The following is an 18,999-nucleotide window of genomic DNA, read 5'->3' as shown; positions in this document are numbered from 1 at the left end:
AAAGCATTTCGCGGACCAATAAGCGGCAAGTTTCTGCAAGTAGAGGATTATCTGCTTAAATATATGATTTTGTTGCGCAATGTTGGATAAGCCGTTTCTCACGAAATGCTGTGTTTTAAAGAATGAGAAATAGCCGCGGCACATGGAATCAGTGTCCCGGATTTGAAGGTTAGCCGAAGCTTGATTAATTTTCTGAAGAGAAATGAACTTTCGACGAAGAACAACATTATGCCAAAAAATAATGAATGATTTCAACCATTGTCATCGCTTTGTGATTGAGAAGCGTGAAATGAAGGAATATTTGATCTCCCTTTATAGGAACCGCACGTCAGACGCCAATCAGTTTCCGTACGCCACAAGTCGAAGAATCGATAAGAAAGGAACATATAGTACGCGCTATCGGAAGCCAAAAACAACGATGTACTGCAATGCTTGCTGATGGTAGAAAGGCTACACCTTACATTGTTCTAAAACGAAAAACAGTGCCTAAAGCAAAATTTCCGCGAGTGATCCACGTTCGTATTCAACAGAAAGGATGGATGGACACGTCACTCGTACAAGATTAGATACGAACGGTTTGGGGTAATGTAGCAGGGTCCCTTTTTCGATGCCCGGCCCTTCTCGTGTTGGATAGTTTTCTTTTTTTTTTCGGTATGCCATTCAGGCCGTATTTTCAGCTCGTAATGAGAAGAATATTTTCTAGTGTCGGTACTTGAAACCCACGTGTCTAACTTACCTGATGTACCTTATTTGACTTTTCAGAAAAAATCTCACGCCGGAATTTTACGCTGTATGACGATAATCGCAAATGAGTTGAACCAATTGTCTTTATATTATATTTGATGTACCGTATCTTTTAAACGTAAACGAATTATAAATAATTTGTAAAGATCTGAATTCCTTGAATAATTTACGCATCCGCAGTTTTCGCCTGTATTTTTCGTCAAAAAAGTGCGTTAATTACGCGAGAAAATATGGTATTATGGATTTTGTTGTGTGTGTCGGTGTGACATAAATATTATTATTCGTATGTAAGTGTCATAAATGAGAGTAATTAGGTACATTTTCTTGTAACCATTTTTATGTTTTCTTAGTTTAAGATTTTAAATTTAATGATCAATTCGCACTGTAACTGTAGATATGTATGCTTTTTATCCTGACCTATTTTCACGTAGACTGTGGTGAACTATACGTGATGAAATCCAAGAATTAAAAAATCTTCCTATTTTTGGGTTGTAAAAGTTGGCAGGTATGCGCAAAGTTTCCTATGACTGATGATGGCATACAAATAATGCCGAAACCGGTCCCAATTTTTTGAATAGTAATAAATTCGTGATGTGTTGATGACGTCACATTGTATTTGTATTGAAAAGGTGGACATAATTATCCTCAATTTATAGTGTAAATCTAGATTCAATAGGACCAAAACGAAGTTCTTAACTTTAAATTAAAAAGTAACTCTCAAGCAACCCCTAAAGCCGTATTTTTCCCATTTCTGGAGGAGCAATCAATCGCCCAAGTTAGTCGAAGTTTTGGTCGATTTTAAAATGGTGGCCAAAGTCATTCCTTGCAGTTGCATATGGTCAAGTGTAACCTCCAGTTTACAAGAGCATGACCAGGAAATGATGTTTAATAACCCACTGCTCGAAATAAAAGGCTTCTACTAACATTTGTTTTAGGTGGATTGTGATCTGCAATAATACTTTATTTTCATTTGCCCCCGTGCATATGTTTTCGTATTTGTTTGGTGTTTTCACACCTTTCAGTGCACTTGTTAGTTTATAAGCCCCTGCGGAAAAGGTTTTCATATTTTTATATTTGTTCATTCGTGTTTTTCCACACCTTTTAATATTTCCCTCTTATCTTTAGAAATGGCAGATACAGTTTTCACTGTATCCGTGGATACATGACCTAAAATGCCGTCGTGTGGGAAAGAATCATATCTAGTGTTTCCATATGCCTGTTGGATAGTTATTCCTATATTCAGTAGTTCGTTTTCTCATTTAACACGTTCTTTTTTATCGTCCGTTGCAGAAACATCTTAACGACGTTTTACTGTATTTTGAAGTTATTTTTCTTATTAGTGGAAGTATGGGCACCTGTTATGGTGTAGAATTTATGGGAGAGTGTAGAGATTTTTGAGGATTGCGACTTGAAATCTTGTGTAGTTAATTATTTAAAGGCTGACTAAAAAGCCTATAGCTTATAAATCTCATATTTATTCCGTATTGGCTCAGCACAACTAAGGTTAAGTTATGAGTAGGTTCCCACCTTGCAATGCTTATCAATTTCTATATAATAGGTTTATTAATTACATAATATAAGCCATATAATCTCTAGTAGATGTTCCATAATCGGAACGAAACATGTGCTAGAGATTATATGGTTTATATTATGTAATTAATAAACCTATTATATAGAAATTGATAAGTATTGGAAGGTGGGAACCTACTCATAACTTAACCTTAGTTAAAAAGCCTATTCCAAACAGTGGGAACATTTTTATGATTTTCTTCCCCATTATATGTTTGTAAAGCCTGTATCCTTGAGATTGCATGGTGTTCTTGTTCGTGTTTCTTATTTCCTGCAGTCCCATGTTGAGAATTTTTTGTTGGTCCATTAGGTTGAACCACTTTTAGTTTACCAGTCTGAACGAGTGGATGCTTAGTATACACAAATTGCCCCACCATGTTACAGAAATGAGAGATATGTTCTGAGTGTTCCAAAGGTAATCTGGGTTTTTTTTTTTTTTTTTAAATAAAAGTTGTTCATAGATATACTGTAGTTCTTATTAAATGATTGTAATAATCTCTGTCTTATCGCTTCCTCAATTCTGAGGTTCGTGATCTCTGAGGAGGCTATTGTTGCGTTATCTCCATCTCTTGCAGTCCTCGGCCAGACATGCTATTACAAATAGGTTCAACCAAGTTATATTCTTGTTAATGTTCGACCATTGTGTTTGAACTCTCTTGCTGGAAACATTCCTTAGTTATAGGGGATCCTGAATATGTTGTGATTACATTTGTTATTTAAGTTTTCTTTTAAATACCATCCATTAATTCAGGGCTGTTTTATATTTCAGTCAATACAGTATTTACTTTTAGGTTGCACAAATCACTCCGCAAACCGAATAACCCGCTTATGAATTTAGTCTGCATCAAACAGCTGTCATCCTTTTAAGGTATATTAATATGTTTGCCGTAGGAGAGTCATCTGCCTCAAGCCAGAATTACAGTGAAAACAGTGTTTCTCTACAATCTGAGAGGGCAGATTTCCGAGCAGGATCTGAAGGAGTATTTCAAGACCTTCGGTAAAGTAATCAGGTGCAGGATCATCCAACAGCGAGGGATTGGCTTTGTTGAGTTTGACGACTACGACCCTGTCGACAAGATATTCTGTGAGTATATAGGATTGATGATCATGTAAGTTGATGTGAATTTGATATTTTGGAGAATACCTAGTGTTGTGTTTTTGTAGTGCAAAAGGTCCACCACATCTGCGGCAAGAATGTGGGAGCAGATAAGGCGATGGGGAAGCAACGGGTCACAGCAACTCGAAACTCTTGGCAGTCATTCAGTGGGCGCATGCAGAATGGTTATGGCAGTCAAAGATGGACAGGTGAGTGCAGTAGTGGCACGTTACTTTGTGTGCTAACATGCTTAATGATAATAGAGTTTTAACATTAAATTAATGTTTATATCGAAAATCCTTATTTATTTTAGACCTAGCGACTTACTAGAGAGGTACCTATCAAAGGGTAGAGAAGGGTCCACCTATTCAGTATCATTAGCTTAATATAGTGTCATTCATGCAGTTGCTTTCAATGAAAGGACAAGCCTCGGATCAAATATATTGAATATATCAAGTATACTTCTGGCATTTCTGGAATTAATGATGACCTTTCGGAGGCTGATGCTTATCTTAGAAACGTGCCAAGAAAATTCAATAGAAGACTTAAAAACCAGATAGGACTTCACCAGAGAAAGAAACTGAGAGTAGGAACTCGGAATGTAATCACACTGATGGGTAAGTGTGAGGAGATAGTCCTAATATATGTATGTGTCTCCTTTCCATCATTTCAACAGAAACAAAATGGAAGGGGATGAACTACACTGGCACGAAAACAATAAAGAAGATTGGAGTCGATTTTGTACTAGGTAAATATATTGAAGCCATAACTGATCTCTCATATGTAAATGAAAGAATCATCAAAGCTAGAGTAAATATGGATAACAAGTCCTTCAGTATTTCAGATACAGTGAAACCTCGATTCTCCGTTTTTCGAGGGACCGTGAAAATAAAACGTACAACACGGGAAAACGGAAAATCCGGGAATGAATGAAAACCATCAATTTGGCTAAACATCACAAAAATGAAATATGTATAATTATAATCTTACAAAAACTCCTAAACCAAACCAAACTACAGCCCCAGTGGGACTTTGCCTGCCAAGCGACCGCTGCTCAGCCCGAAGACCTGCAGATTACGAGGGGCGCATCGTCAGTGCGACGAATCCTCTCGGCCGATATTTCTGGCTCTGTAGATCGGGGTCGCCATCTCACCATTAGATAGCTCCACAATTAAAGGTAATCAGGTAGGCTGAGTGGACCTGGAACCAGACTTATATCCAGGTAAAATTGCCTGACCTGGTCGCAATCGAACCCAGGCCCTCTGGATGAGAGGCGGGCATGTTAGAGCGCGAAACCGCATTAATTACCGGTAGACGAGTTCAAAATCTCGATACTTTATATTTTATACTTTATACTTTATATATTCGTCAGTTTCCCGTGAAAACTTCTTTCAGTTCAGCAACTTTGATTACGCTAGCCAAACTCTTCGAAAAATCTAACAACACCGAGCCAAACGACAATCGACCACAAGTAGTTTTTAATTCTCTCATCTAATAAAATAAAGCATATTAGATACAAAAGCACTCAAAATGATGGTGAAATCCGTTCATTTCTTAATCTTTAATTGTAATTTGGTCTCCGGTATACTGTTCGTAGTCAGTTTCTGGAAATCTCGTACCGCGCAAATTAGGCCTACATCGACCTTTAAAGGTTATGTTGAACTCGAGAACATGGTTTCGAATGTAACTATCGATTCTTAAAAGTTCTCGAATGCATTATATTCAATTCTGCTTGTTACAAATCCAATCAAATTGGAAAGATAAAAGAAATATCAAAACTTCAGAAATTACGGTTATTTGTGACCTTGAGGTCATCTGGAAAGCGCGCTCGCTGTACATGTCAGTACGAGTTTGAAATGACACCAACCATTTAAAATGTAACGTGCGCAAATAAAACGACTGCGGTTTTTGGTATTTTAACACGAAAACGTAAAATTCCCAGTCTTACATTAGGACCTAAACAGTAATAGGCAATCCCAAGACCTCCCATGGCTTTCTTTTTTTTAATGTAAGGTGCAACATCTGTTTTGGTCTCGCTAACATAATCATGTACGATAATATAAAAAATACTGAATTTGTGTTAAGGAGCAGTTTCGATTCCTGCCTGAAAGCCCAGTTAACTCTGCAGTGCCCTGAGCAAAGTGCCGAAAACCCCTTCGGCAGTACGATCGAAAAAAATGTAAATAAAAAACATCTAACCCTGGACATAATATGGACGTTTTATAAGTGCGAACATTTGACGAAACTCTTTCCGTCTTCACGCAGAGCTGTCGAAATGCGCCGTGTCTTCTAGCAATTGCCGTGGCCACTCTCTGCCCTATGATTTTCCGAGATTCTCTAAACAATACCAGCCGAATGCAATCCTAAGATGGTCCCTTATGCAAGTTCACCGCCGATCGCCGAACGCCAAGATCCATAAATATGCCGTAGCCGTCCTTTCGTGAGATACAGTTTATTAAAAAACGATTGATCGAGGATTTAGCATTGATGGGACTGGAATTTCTGGACGGTTGATCCGGGAAATCGTTTCTTCGAGGAACGGATAATGCGGGACTTTTACAACGTGATTTAATTACGATGCTCGCGGGACCACGTAATTTGAACGCATATTCCGGGAAAACGTACTTTCCGGGAACGGATAATCGAGGTTCCACTGTATATGCCCCACAGCAAGAATGTGACAATGCTGAGGAGAAGGAGTTTTTGGAAGACCTGGAGGACCAAATAAGAGAAGATAATATCATGAAAATACAGGATTTCAATACTCAAATTGGGTTATGAAGAGTTGGTGGGTCCCTTTGGTTATGGTGTTAAAAATATTGAGGGCAGAAATGTCCTAGACTTCTGTGTAAGAAATAACCTGATTATAAAGGTGCCTTCTTTAAAAACAAGATAGTCATAAAATGACCACATACAGCTGGGACAGAAGATCTGTGATAACTAGAGATGAGAATTATTGGCACTAAAAACAGTTAAAATAGGCAGGCATATAGGCTCTTAAATTAGCCAAAATAGGCATGTAAATAGGCACTAACATAAAATAGGCATGAAAAATACTTATAATTTAATAACACACTTAATTACTATAAAAGGAATTTACAACAAGCAACTTTTCAATGTTTTCTGGTAACAATCTTGTTCTCCTTGTGACGTACCCACTCAGCCCACAGATGTTTGACAAAATTATAACGTGGCGGGTCACTTTAATATTAAAATAAATAAATGATATGTCATTGTTTCTCCATAAACAGTATCCCGAGGGCGCCAGTCTTCAAGCTTATGGATTGAAAACGAAAGTTGATAATTAATAATAATAATAATAATAATAATAATATGTAATGAGACTCAAAAACTACCAGGGGTGAGGTGAACGGAACACAAATCATTAGGTACACTAACTTGGAATTTAAGCATCATTAATAATAATTTCAGAACATACAAATTAAAACAGCTATTTATTAGGATGAAAAACGTGACGTAACGGCGTATTAACGAAATCTGAACTTACGGAAGCAAAAGAAAAATTGAATGAAATTAACTCTAAGAAAATGAACTGTTGCGCGAAGACTTGCAGTAACTTATACCATAAGCTCACCATATGTAGACTCTGTTGTCTTGAAGCTGAAGATGGGTGGATCTCTCGTACAGGCTGCCTCATCTGTTGTTGGATTCCAGTCCTATTTCTACATTTCCTGTCTTTAACACTTCCTACTGTACTCCTTACATAAAGTTGTAATGAGTCCTAATTTTAAATGCAAAACCACCATGGGTTATGTTCATGGAGAGAATACACTTGTATTCTTCCATATTACGGAACAGTAGCGTAGCTAATTTCATAATAAAAGCTCTCCTCCCCTATACTAGTCAAAACCGGTCTCCCGTTGACTACCTCTCGTCATTGAGATAACAAGTCCCAATGAGAGTAACTTTTGAGTAGTATATACTCAGATGCGAAGTGAACTAAGTTAAAATCTTCTCCGATGTGCAGACGTAGAATCGTAGTAAGAGTGTCTTCCAAGAGTGAGAATCAGAATCTGAATAAGAATGACCTCTCCAGCTCTTGTCAGCGGGTATATATATCGGTTCAAAAGTCTCCTTCCATCAGCCATATCACATGGTCCAGTAAGATTTGAGGTCTCATCCCTTCTCCTATGTATTGCTGTGAATCCATCTCGTTGCTTCATTACGTTCATTCACATAGGCTGAACTTTCCCGCTGAAATAAAGCGTCAGGAAGCGCAGTATGAAAAGTGGGCGTTTATAATGTATCAATTGTCTCTTCATGAGGTGGAGAGGGTAAGATCTCTCGTAACCTAGATGACGTACTTTTCTTGGAAATGGGCTAAAATTAGCCTGCTGACTCTGGTCACCTCACAACGGCTATACAGATTTCACCCAGAGAACCAGTCGTGATGTAAACATAAGCACGTGCTTGGGTTAACGTTTATTGGTTAGTGCTGCCGCGGGACACCTACGCGGAGACATGAAACTAGTTCGTTAGCCACATCATGGCTAATGCGATCCTAGATGCAAAATGTCCGAAATATAATTCCTCAAATAATTTAAGTCAGAGAAATATACAAAAAACTATTTGTATTCAATGTTATTTAATATAAACAAGCATTTCAAATTGAAGAGCACAAGGGACGCATTCGCTCATGCTTGACCCGCCATTTTGTTAAGCTGTGTGCTTGGGAAGCAAGCAGTACAGTGCGTGTGTGAGTGAGTGAGTGAGACATTACTTGTTCTTGTGCAGTGTGGATCACCGAGTTGAGTTCGAATAGCATCACAAAGGGAAACCTTTGAAAAGTGGCGAGAAGGCAATTGCATTGAATATGTTTCGTAATTTTTGTAGGAAATACCCGACTTTTGCTTTAAAGGATTTGCGAAGCTGACATCCGAGTTCACTTTTGTTTCGGAGTGGAGCATTCATACCGCGCGCAGCGAACGAATGCATGAAGGATTGGTAAGAATACCTGGGAAATCGAAGAAGCGCTTACGTGGAAGAAGTTAGTCATTTATCATATTCTGATTGGGTAAAGTACCAGTTCTGTACATTTTATTGTTTTAATATTGCCTCTTCTGAGATCCTCGCTAGAATTTTACTTGATTAGAAGATTACATGTGTGAAGTTTTACTTATATGCGCTGTTATGATTGAGTTATTACGTATTTACGTTTCGGCCATAAATTCAAATCTACCTTTCTTTCCTGATATGTTAAATATCGAGATACCATTTATCATTCATTGTTGTTTATTTTTCGCGGACAGTGAGTATAATTTGTGCCGTAATTCGCATCACAATTGCCTGTCAACTACTGTACGTGTTGACGTCAGTGGTATCCGGCAACAGTCTATGTAGAGCTAATCCTGATGTAATCGCCGCAATCAAGCGAAGTAATGACAGTTTCAAGACTGCCCACGTGGTTCCTGCCATGTGTCCGGGAGTAGCCCAGTGGTTCTCCAATCAGCATTTAGACCGCGGATGGATACATACGGATACACATTTTTCTTTGTTTACATCAGGTTCGGTTCTCTCGGTGACGGGAGAATATTGGAAAATTTACTGCAAGTTATAAATATGAATGATGTTGAAATACTTTACCCAATAATTTGTTCGTTCAAAATACGTTATAGCCGCGATACAAAGAAATGAAATTATGATTGAAATGGATGATAAAACCCTATATATATATATATATATACACACATTTTAATTTAAACATGACATATCAGTTATTAAATATATACCTCTTATCAATGAATTATATAGTTCAATAATTGAAAACATGCAGTGATGTCCCAAACATTACATCCTGTCGGACAGAATTTTTTGTGCAGAGAGAAAGATCTCTCAACATCATAGGAAGTGATTGGACAAAACTTCAATGAAGCCACTTCATCTGGTTTTAGTTCAACTGCTTCATCTACCTCACCTCGTAGCACCCTGGCTACTTTTACTGCCGCTTTCCATCATGGATTCTGCTGCAGGACTCCTATGGAACTTTTTGCTGAAAGCGGCTACCTTCCCAGAGGTTCGGTCAAAACTTTCCCTGACTTCTTCCACAATCCTAAATGACTCCACCAGGGGAAAGTCACTCTTCTCCAACTCGGTGATTCCTCCCGGCAGCTTGTCGAAGTTTGAAGGTGCTCCAGTTTATGCAGGGGGATATTAGCTCCCACCATTGCAGTGCAAAGGTCCATAGAATATTGTTCATGGTCGCTCCTCACAGTGGACTGGTAGAAAAGCTGCATTGACATAGCTTTCTGTACTCGTGTCAAATGCATCGCAGTATTTCTATGTTGATCTATAAGATATCTTTTCACATTTGATTTGCAAAATAACAAAATTGACTTAAATTACTATGTTCCTATATCTTAAATTTCTACAGCTGGGCTAATTGGCAAAAATGCTTAGTATAAACACGCATTTGTTTCATAAAAAAGAAAAAGCCTTATTAGATGTGATGTTTCTAGAAGTACAAAACTTTCAAGTAGGAACAAGAGAATTCGTCATTTACATGGAAATAAGTCCTCAAAAATGTTCGGTTATAATCTGGCAATGGTTCATGTTTGTGGGTTACTGTAGTCACGTCCTAGTTCGTGAACCATGGGCAACGGCTGAGTGGCCTAGTAAGTGGTCCTGAGAGTCGGGATACCAGTTGCTATGGAATGGGAGTGGGCATCTCGGGCATATTCTGAGTCGTGGCCCTCCTTGTGCTCAGGCGGCTAGGACTATACAATTCACCGGTGGTCCATAAGCCGTTAGAGGAGAGATCCTCCTCACTTGGACTATGTGCAAGTAGGGCAGCATCCTGCTTCATGAATTTACCGAGCTCAGAACACTTTAAGCAAGCCTCGGACCTATGGGAGTAATGGAGTCCCACTCCCATTTGACAGGCGAGGGACTCCTTGGAAACAACTTGGCGAACGAAATGGAATTCGATGGGGAGCTATCAATATTAATGGGGCTTATGGAAGAAAGAAGGTAGAACTGGCTGAGTCAGCAAAGAGGATGCATCTGGATGTGCTAGGAGTAAGTGATATTCGGGTAAGGGGAGATAATGAGGAAGAGATAGGAGATTATAAAGTGTACTTGACGGGTGTTAGAAAGGGAAGGGCAGAGTCTGGGGTAGGGCTCTTTATCAGGAATACCATTGCACACAACATAGTTTCTGTTAGGCACGTAAATGAGCGAATGATGTGGGTAGATTTGTCAGTGGGAGGAATTAAGACAAGAATTGTGTCCGTGTATTCACCATGTGAGGGTGCAGATGAGGATGAAGTTGACAAGTTTTATGAAGCATTGAGTGACATCGTGGACAGGATCAAGAGCAAGGATAGAATAGTGCTAATGAGCGATTTCAATGCGAGAGTTGGGAATAGAACTGAAGGATACGAAAGGGTGATTGGTAAATGTGGGGAAGATATGGAAGCTAATGGGAATGGGAAGCGTTTGCTGGACTTCTGTGCTAGTATGGGTGTAGCTGTTACGAATACATTCTTCAAGCATAAGGCTATTCACCGTTACACATGGGAGGCTAGGGGTACCAGATCCATAATAGACTATATCTTAACAGACTTTGAATTCAGGAAATCTGTTAGGAATGTAAGAGTTTTTCGGGAATTTTTCGATGATACAGACCACTATCTGATCTGTAGTGAACTAAGTATCTCTAGGCCTAAGGTAGAGAAAGTGAAATCCGTCTGCAAACATTTAAGGGTAGAAAATCTCCAGGACGAGGAAATTAGACACAAGTACATGGATATGATTAGTGAGAAGTTTCGAACAGTAGACAGTAAGCAGGTTCAGGATATAGAAAGTGAATGGGTGGCATACAGGGATGCTGTAGTAGAAACAGCAAGGGAATGCCTAGGAACAACTGTGTGTAAAGGTGGGAAAAGGCGAACATCTTGGTGGAATGATGAAGTGAGAGCAGCCTGTAAACGTAAAAAGAAGGCTTATCAGAAATGGCTCCAAACAAGGGCCGAGGCAGACAGGGATTTGTACGTAGATGAAAGAAACAGAGCGAAACAAATAGTTGTTGAATCCAAAAAGAAGTCATGGGAAGATTTTGGTAATAACCTGGAAAGGCTAGGTCAAGCAGCAGGGAAACCTTTCTGGACAGTAATAAAAAATCTTAGGAAGGGAGGGAAAAAGGAAATGAACAGTGTTTTGAGTAATTCAGGTGAACTCATAATAGACCCCAGGGAATCACTGGAGAGGTGGAGGGAATATTTTGAACATCTTCTCAATGTAAAAGGAAATCATCATGGTGGTGTTGCAAACAGCCAAGCTCATGGGGAGGAGGAAAATGATGTTGGTGAAATTATGCTTGAGGAAGTGGAAAGGATAGTAAATAAACTCCATTGTCATAAAGCAGCAGGAATAGATGAAATTAGACCTGAAATGGTGAAGTATAGTGGGAAGGCAGGGATGAAATGGCTTCATAGAGTAGTAAAATTAGCGTGGAGTGTTGGTAAGGTACCTTCAGATTGGACAGAAGCAGTAATTGCACCTATCTATAAGCAAGGGAACAGGAAGGATTGCAACAACTATCGAGGTATCTCATTGATTAGTATACCAGGCAAAGTATTCACTGGCATCTTGGAAGGGAGGGTGCGATCAGTCGTTGAAAGGAAGTTGGTTGAAAACCAGTGTGGTTTCAGACCACAGAGAGGCTGTCAGGATCAGATTTTCAGTATGTGCCAGGTAATTGAAAAATGCTACGAGAGGAATAAGCAGTTGTGTTTATGTTTCATAGATCTAGAGAAAGCATATGACAGGGTACCGAGGGAAAAGATGTTCGCCATACTGGGGGACTATGGAATTAAAGGTAGATTATTAAAATCAATCAAAGGCATTTATGTTGACAATTGGGCTTCAGTGAGAATTGATGGTAGAATGAGTTCTTGGTTCAGGGTACTTACAGGAGTTAGACAAGGCTGTAATCTTTCACCTTTGCTGTTTGTAGTTTACTGTACATAGATCATATGCTGAAAGTTATAAAATGGCAGGGAGGGATTCAGTTAGGTGGAAATGTAGTAAGCAGTTTGGCCTATGCTGACGACTTGGTCTTAATGGCAGACTGTGCCGAAAGCCTGGAGTCTAATATCTTGGAACTTGAAAATAGGTGCAATGAGTATGGTATGAAAATTAGCCTCTCGAAGACTAAATTGATGTCAGTAGGTAAGAAATTCAACAGAATTGAATGTCAGATTGGTGATACAAAGCTAGAACAGGTCGATAATTTCAAGTATTTAGGTTGTGTGTTCTCCCAGGATGGTAATACAGTAAGTGAGATTGAATCAAGGTGTAGTAAAGCTAATGCAGTGAGCTCGCAGTTGCGATCAGCAGTATTCTGTAAGAAGGAAGTCAGCTCCCAGACGAAACTATCTTTACATCGGTCTGTTTTCAGACCAACTTTGCTTTACGGGAGCGAAAGCTGGGTGGACTCAGGATATCTTATTCATAAGTTAGGAGTAACAGACATGAAAGTAGCAAGAATGATTGCTGGTACAAACAGGTGGGAACAATGGCAGGAGGGTACTCGGAATGAGGAGATAAAGGCTAATTTAGGAATGAACTCGATGGATGAAGCTGTACGCATAAACCGGCTTCGATGGTGGGGTCATGTGAGACGAATGGAGGAGGATAGGTTACCTAGGAGAATAATGGACTCTGCTATGGAGGGTAAAGAGAAGTAGTGGTAGAGCAAGACGACGATGGTTAGACTCGGTTTCTAACGATTTAAAGATAAGAGGTATAGAACTAAATGAGGCCACAACACTAGTTGCAAATCGAGGATTGTGGCGACGTTTAGTAAATTCACAGAGGCTTGCAGACTGAACGCTGAAAGGCATAACAGTCTATAATGATAATGTATGTATGTATGTATGTATGTATGTATGTATGTATGTATAATCTGGCAGTTTCCTGTCGAGTTCACGATACCTGACTAGCGTAGAGAAGAGATCCTTCCTATATGCTTGCCAGGGATTCACCAAGCTGCCTCTAGCAGTATTCTTACGTATATAGAAGAATTGAAATGGAGGCACTATATACATCAGATTTGTGAACATTTTTCTGTTGCTATTCACCGGCTTTGGTCAGCCAGGTCAGCTGTCATGAAGATTATTTTCTGTTGCCTACAATAGATCCTGCATCATCTGTGCCCACAAGGTTGCCACCCTTGTTGAAAATTAGAAAACCACGTAATTTGAAATTGTCATTGCATGCGCCCACAACCTTACTTTCTGTCACAATTTAGCAAGATTCTAGAGGGGATGCTAGAGCTTGTCTTTTCACTGGCCTGGTCTTGTAAGGATAGCCTTTGCAGCCTTGTCAAACACGCTGTGACATCGTCCAAGCCGTGTCATCTTGTATGTTTAGCCTCTGTGACATCGTCCTAGCTGCATCACATTGGATCTTCAACCAATGTTCCGCAAAGACTTAGCGAAAGCGTAATAGAATTCACTAGAACCTACACATAGCGCTGGTGAAAATTACTTACGATTTTTAAAAATTACAGTTCAGTTGTAGTCCGTTTCTTTGGTGTAGTAGTTAGCGTGATTAGCTGCCACTCACGGAGGCCTGGGTTCGATTCCCGACTGCCACCAAATTTGAAAAGTTGAACGGGTTCCACTCAGCCTTGGGAGGTCAACTGAGTAGAGGTGGGTTCGATTCCCACCTCAGCCACCCTCGAAGTGGTTTTCCGAGGTTTCCCACTTCTCCTCAGGAAAATGCTGGGATGGTACCTAACTTAAGGACGCGGCCATTTCCCTCTTCTTTGCCTGTCCCTTCCAGTTTCCCCATGCCTTCACAAGGCCCCTGTTCAGTATAGAAGGCGAGGTTGTCTGGGCGAGGTACTAGTCATCCTCCCCAGTTGTATCCCCTGACGGTAGAGGTGGGAAGCTTTGCTGAGTCGGAGGGAAAAACCTACCCTGGAAGGTAAACATATCAGGAAAGAAAGGGGAAATCTCTATTTTTACAGGAAATGAATCAGAGTTCAAAATACCACTCTGTGACAAGAGACCACTGGCGTTCTGACTCCTCGTTCAGTAATTAAATTATTATTTACATTTTAGCAATATAAATTATTGAAAGTTCACGACTAATACAGCATTGCAACAAAACAACTTTCCACAGTACGTAAATTAATAGGCCTATACATGTTACAATGAAATGCGATCGTAGTTCAGTCACAAAAAAGATAAAAGGAACAAACGAACTTACCTCCTTACAGCAAGCTTGGCAGAAGACTACCCTTCCATCAGTAGTGAAACTGGGATCCCCGGTGATCCACCGCTTCAGCCAGTAGGACTTCAACGATTTTCATTTGCAATTACAACTTGTTTTACGTCACACCGACACAGATAGGTCTTATGGTGACGATGAGATGGGAAAGGCCTAGGAGTGGGAAGGAAGCAACCATGGCATTAATTAAGGTACAGCCCCAGCATTTGCATGGTGTGAAAATGGGAAACCATGGAAAACCATCTTCAGGGTTGCCGACAGTGGGGCTCGAACCCACTATCTCCCGGATGAAAGCTCACAACTGCGTGCCCCTAAGCGCAGAGCCAACTCGCCCGGTGATTTTTCTTTGGGCATTGCCACAGACATATTTCTTCACAGTAAATCACAACACGTTTTGCAGATAAAGCGTACGTGTACAACAGTTCACATTGAGAAGGAGGTATAAGGGATATGGGTTGCGCAATGTAATTCGACGTTGATTGGTTCTCGCATATGTCTTAGAAGATTGGAGCGGTTGAAGCCTTCGAGGTCAAATTGTTCCTTGTTTCTCTTGATGAAAATTTCCCAAGAACTATTTCTGGTGACTTCCGAGAATTCCCATTTTTGTTTGTAGGGTAAACAGATCTAGAGAAATGAGAAGATAATTCTGCCGAGCACATCAGTTACAATATAATGCACTGGAAGAAAATCGGCTTCTTTAAAATAGATTCAAAAGGCATCGAATAGGCAATTATATTACATAAAATCAGCTTCATGGTCCGTATCGCACTTCAATAGATTCACAATTAAGTATTTATTATTTCCCACCTAGTCGATACAATGATTGCTTAATGCAATTTAATGGTTAAAAGTGGTACGTGTTTCGTATATTGTCAACATCTTCAGCCACATAACACTGTTTAGATGAAAAATATATAAATTAACAAAGTAATGCTTAAGAGGAAGTGTCCTTAAAATTAACATAAGATTGACAACATTAAATTGCATTAAGCAATCATTGTATCGACTAGGTGGGAAATAAATACTTAATTGTGAATCTGTAGGCAATTATACTGCAAATAGGCACAAACCCCTGAAATAAGCATTTATAGGCACAATAAAACTGTCCCTAAAACGGGTGGATATCTCGAAAGGCTACATTTCTGAACACAGGAATAACATAGGCAAATTCCCGTCTACTGATAACAGATAAGCTATAAGGAGAAAGCGTGAGAGACATACAAGTTAATCCCAGTGAACCAGACACAACTGGGACAGAAGATCTGTGATAACAGATAAGCTCTACAGAGAAAGCATGAAAGTCACCTAAGTTAATCCCAGTGAACCAGATACAGCTGGGACAGAAGATCTGTGATAACAGATAAGCTCTACAGAGAAAGCGTGAAAGTCACCTAAGTTAATCCCAGTGAACCAGATACAGCTGGGACGGAAGATCTGTGATAACAGATAAGCTATAAGGAGAAAGCGTGAAAGTCACCTAAGTTAATCCCAGTGAACCAGATACAGCTGGGACGGAAGATCTGTGATAACAGATAAGCTATAAGGAGAAAGCGTGACAGTCACGCAAGTTATTCCCAGTGAATGTCTATGTAAAGATCACAGATTCTTAATGGTTGACTTGTACTATAAGGCTGTGTGTGCTGTAATTATTAGTATAAGAAAAGCACCCAGAATAGAGGAGTGGAATTTAAAAGATGGGGTAAATAAAAAAGGCTTTTGAAAACCTGACAATACAAAAGCTACCGAGGAATGGAATACAAAGTGCTCAGGAGGAATGGAATTTGTTCAAAACAACATTGTACTCCACACGGCTCTACTTCTAAATTGACGTTTTGGTAGATTTTGGCTCTCTCTGATGGTTATGCGTTGAAGTATAGACATCCAACCAATCCCAAGCTGCAATTCATATTGATTTATATCGGCAGAACACTGTCTCAAAACCTAGTTGCCAACTCTAATATTTACATTCACCACGTGGTTAACCTATCACGCTCAGTGTATATGGTATTCGGTGTGGTTTGCTATCTTTTGCATTTTCCTTCAGTAATTACTCTGTTTTTCATATTAGTCTTTATCTCTGGTTTAGTACAGTATAGCGTAGTTTACAGTTTAGCATAGCATTTGTTAATATAATATAAGTTTAATTATTCATTGTATAAAATAGTTGTAGTTTTATTTACGTCCCTGTATTAGTGTACTTTACCATGTAGTTCGAGAAAGACAAGTGGTAAGAATGTAAAAGTTTCAAACAAATTTATTTAAAAACCACCATTCCAATACTTTTAAATCTCTAAGTCTAAGATACAAACACTACATACATGTTAAAATGGGACATGTTTCGCTTAGGCTTTGTAAGCATCTTCAGCCATACTTAATCTAAAGCTAAGTCAGGGCCCTGAACTGGGTTTCTCATTAAAGTGTAATAATACAAGATAAAACAGTCATAAAATCTAGTTTGTGGAAAAAGCAATACTTAAATGCAAATAAAATTCAATAATGAACTTGTCATAGTATTATATGTACATGGAATGAATACTAGTGTTCATCTAAAAAAGTACACGTTAGTTATTTGTAGAACAAGAGTCATAATGATCTGACATACATTTGGATTGTACAGATTGTTTTACATTAATGAAGCATGGATTAATTAAAAATGTCGAAAAATAAATCTTCGAGCGTTGTTGACTGAGAATCAGGTACGTAGAATACAGTAGAGTTGTTGACTCCAAGTGGTTGCGTAATAAGGTCTAAAGGCGCTTGAAGCATCAGTATAGAAGTGTTGTCTCTCCTTCTAGAATAATCTTTGTAATAGATTGTAGTCGTGAGCTGTCTAGTGTATTCAACAAATAGGGTGTTCAATAAAGCCTGACTTAAGTATGGCTGAAGATGCTTACAAAGCCTAAGCGAAACATGTCCCATTTTAACATGTATGTAGTATTTGTATCTTAGACTTAGAGATTTTAAAGTATTGGAATGGTAGTTTTTAAATAAATTTGTTTGAAACTTTTACATTCCGTACTTCAATACGGCTATCATAATGAGACTCATAACATGTAATAAGTGGTAAGAAATCGAGAGGTGTGGGAAGCCAGGCCCATGAAATTGTGGCCAACGTACGCAAGTACTTTGAGAAAGAAAAGAAGCACAGTGCTACATTGCTTCCTCTAGCGCAAGCTGTACAGAGAACTGTTGATGCTACCAAAGTAAGTAAACACACAGTAGTGTCAGTTGAAAAGAAGAAATACGACGCTGAAGAACCCTTCTGGATCCTCTTAAGTTTGAAACGCCGTGTAAGAAAAAGAATCGGACCAAACCAGTGATGAACTTGGACAGTTTCCAGGAAGATGCCACTCATCGGCATATTTATGACTACTACTGCAGAAAAGACCATCATCATCATCATCATCATCATCATCAATGTCCCACTCCAGTCGCCGTACTCTTGCGAAACTATGAGAGTCTCTGAAGGAAAGCAATCTATTTAAGGGAAGCAAGACTTCACTGACTGTTGTGGTAAAGGAACTGGGATTCCGTTACAAGAAATTAAATGGCCGGCGAGTATTAATGGAGAGAAGTGATATTGTGATGTGGCGCTGCCGGTTTTTAAGGGACGTTATGGAGGAAAATTTTTATTTGATTGTGTGGTTAGATGAAACGAGGATCATTGCAAACCATACCATAGGAAAAGGCTGGACAGATGATTCTGTGGAAGGTACAATGGCAGTGCCCATTGGAAACAGGGGAAGAATTACTGTGCTACATGCTGGTACCGCAAACGGATTTGTACCCAACTGTTTATATGTACCGAGGTCTAAGAAGACTGGCAATTACTACGAGGAGATGAATAGTGTTAATTTTCAAAACTGGTTTGAATACACGTTAATGATTAACCTGTCTGTAATTCAGAACAAAGCTTCGACAATGGCAGCAAAGAAGTCAATTCATACTGAGTGGTTAAGGAGGTACAACATTTCTGTGCGGGAGGACATTAAGAAAGGTGAACTGTTAGGGCTTGTGAAAGAAAACAAGCCACAATTTCCAGTGTATGCAAGACGTCATGGACATAAAGTTATTCGACTTCCACCTTATCATTGCCATTTCAATGCAAGGGAGAAAATTGCTAAAATTATAGCCGACCATTTTAAAGAATTACTTAACTGTGAAGATCCAAAAGAAAAATTTGATTTTAATCCTTCCACAAAAAATAAAACTTCACTTGAAAAGGTTATACCACCACCTTATGAGGAAGTGATCAAAGCAATAAATTCCCTCAAGAATTACAAAGCAGCAAAACTATGGAAGAATGCAAATAAACAAACCCTTCAAAATTTACA

At 39.2% G+C, this 18,999-nt stretch overlaps 1 protein-coding gene across 5 annotated transcripts in view; it reads left to right on the top strand.

The window, feature by feature from the left end:
* The window catches only part of LOC136884336 (uncharacterized), a 291,392-nt gene that overhangs the window by 140,303 nt on the left and 132,090 nt on the right, over positions 1 to 18,999 (top strand). For all 5 annotated transcript variants that reach the window (XM_067156442.2, XM_067156440.2, XM_067156441.2 and 2 more), the window contains 2 exons: positions 3,205 to 3,397; positions 3,478 to 3,618. In XM_067156442.2, the coding sequence (XP_067012543.2) occupies positions 3,205 to 3,397; positions 3,478 to 3,618 (334 nt within the window). The remainder of the gene's footprint in view (positions 1 to 3,204; positions 3,398 to 3,477; positions 3,619 to 18,999) is intronic.

The sequence above is a fragment of the Anabrus simplex genome, chromosome 12, assembly GCF_040414725.1.
Source record: "Anabrus simplex isolate iqAnaSimp1 chromosome 12, ASM4041472v1, whole genome shotgun sequence".
Taxonomy (NCBI): domain Eukaryota; kingdom Metazoa; phylum Arthropoda; class Insecta; order Orthoptera; family Tettigoniidae; genus Anabrus; species Anabrus simplex.
Note: the sequence above shows the minus strand (reverse complement) of the source record. Positions and strands in the feature narration are given on the sequence as shown.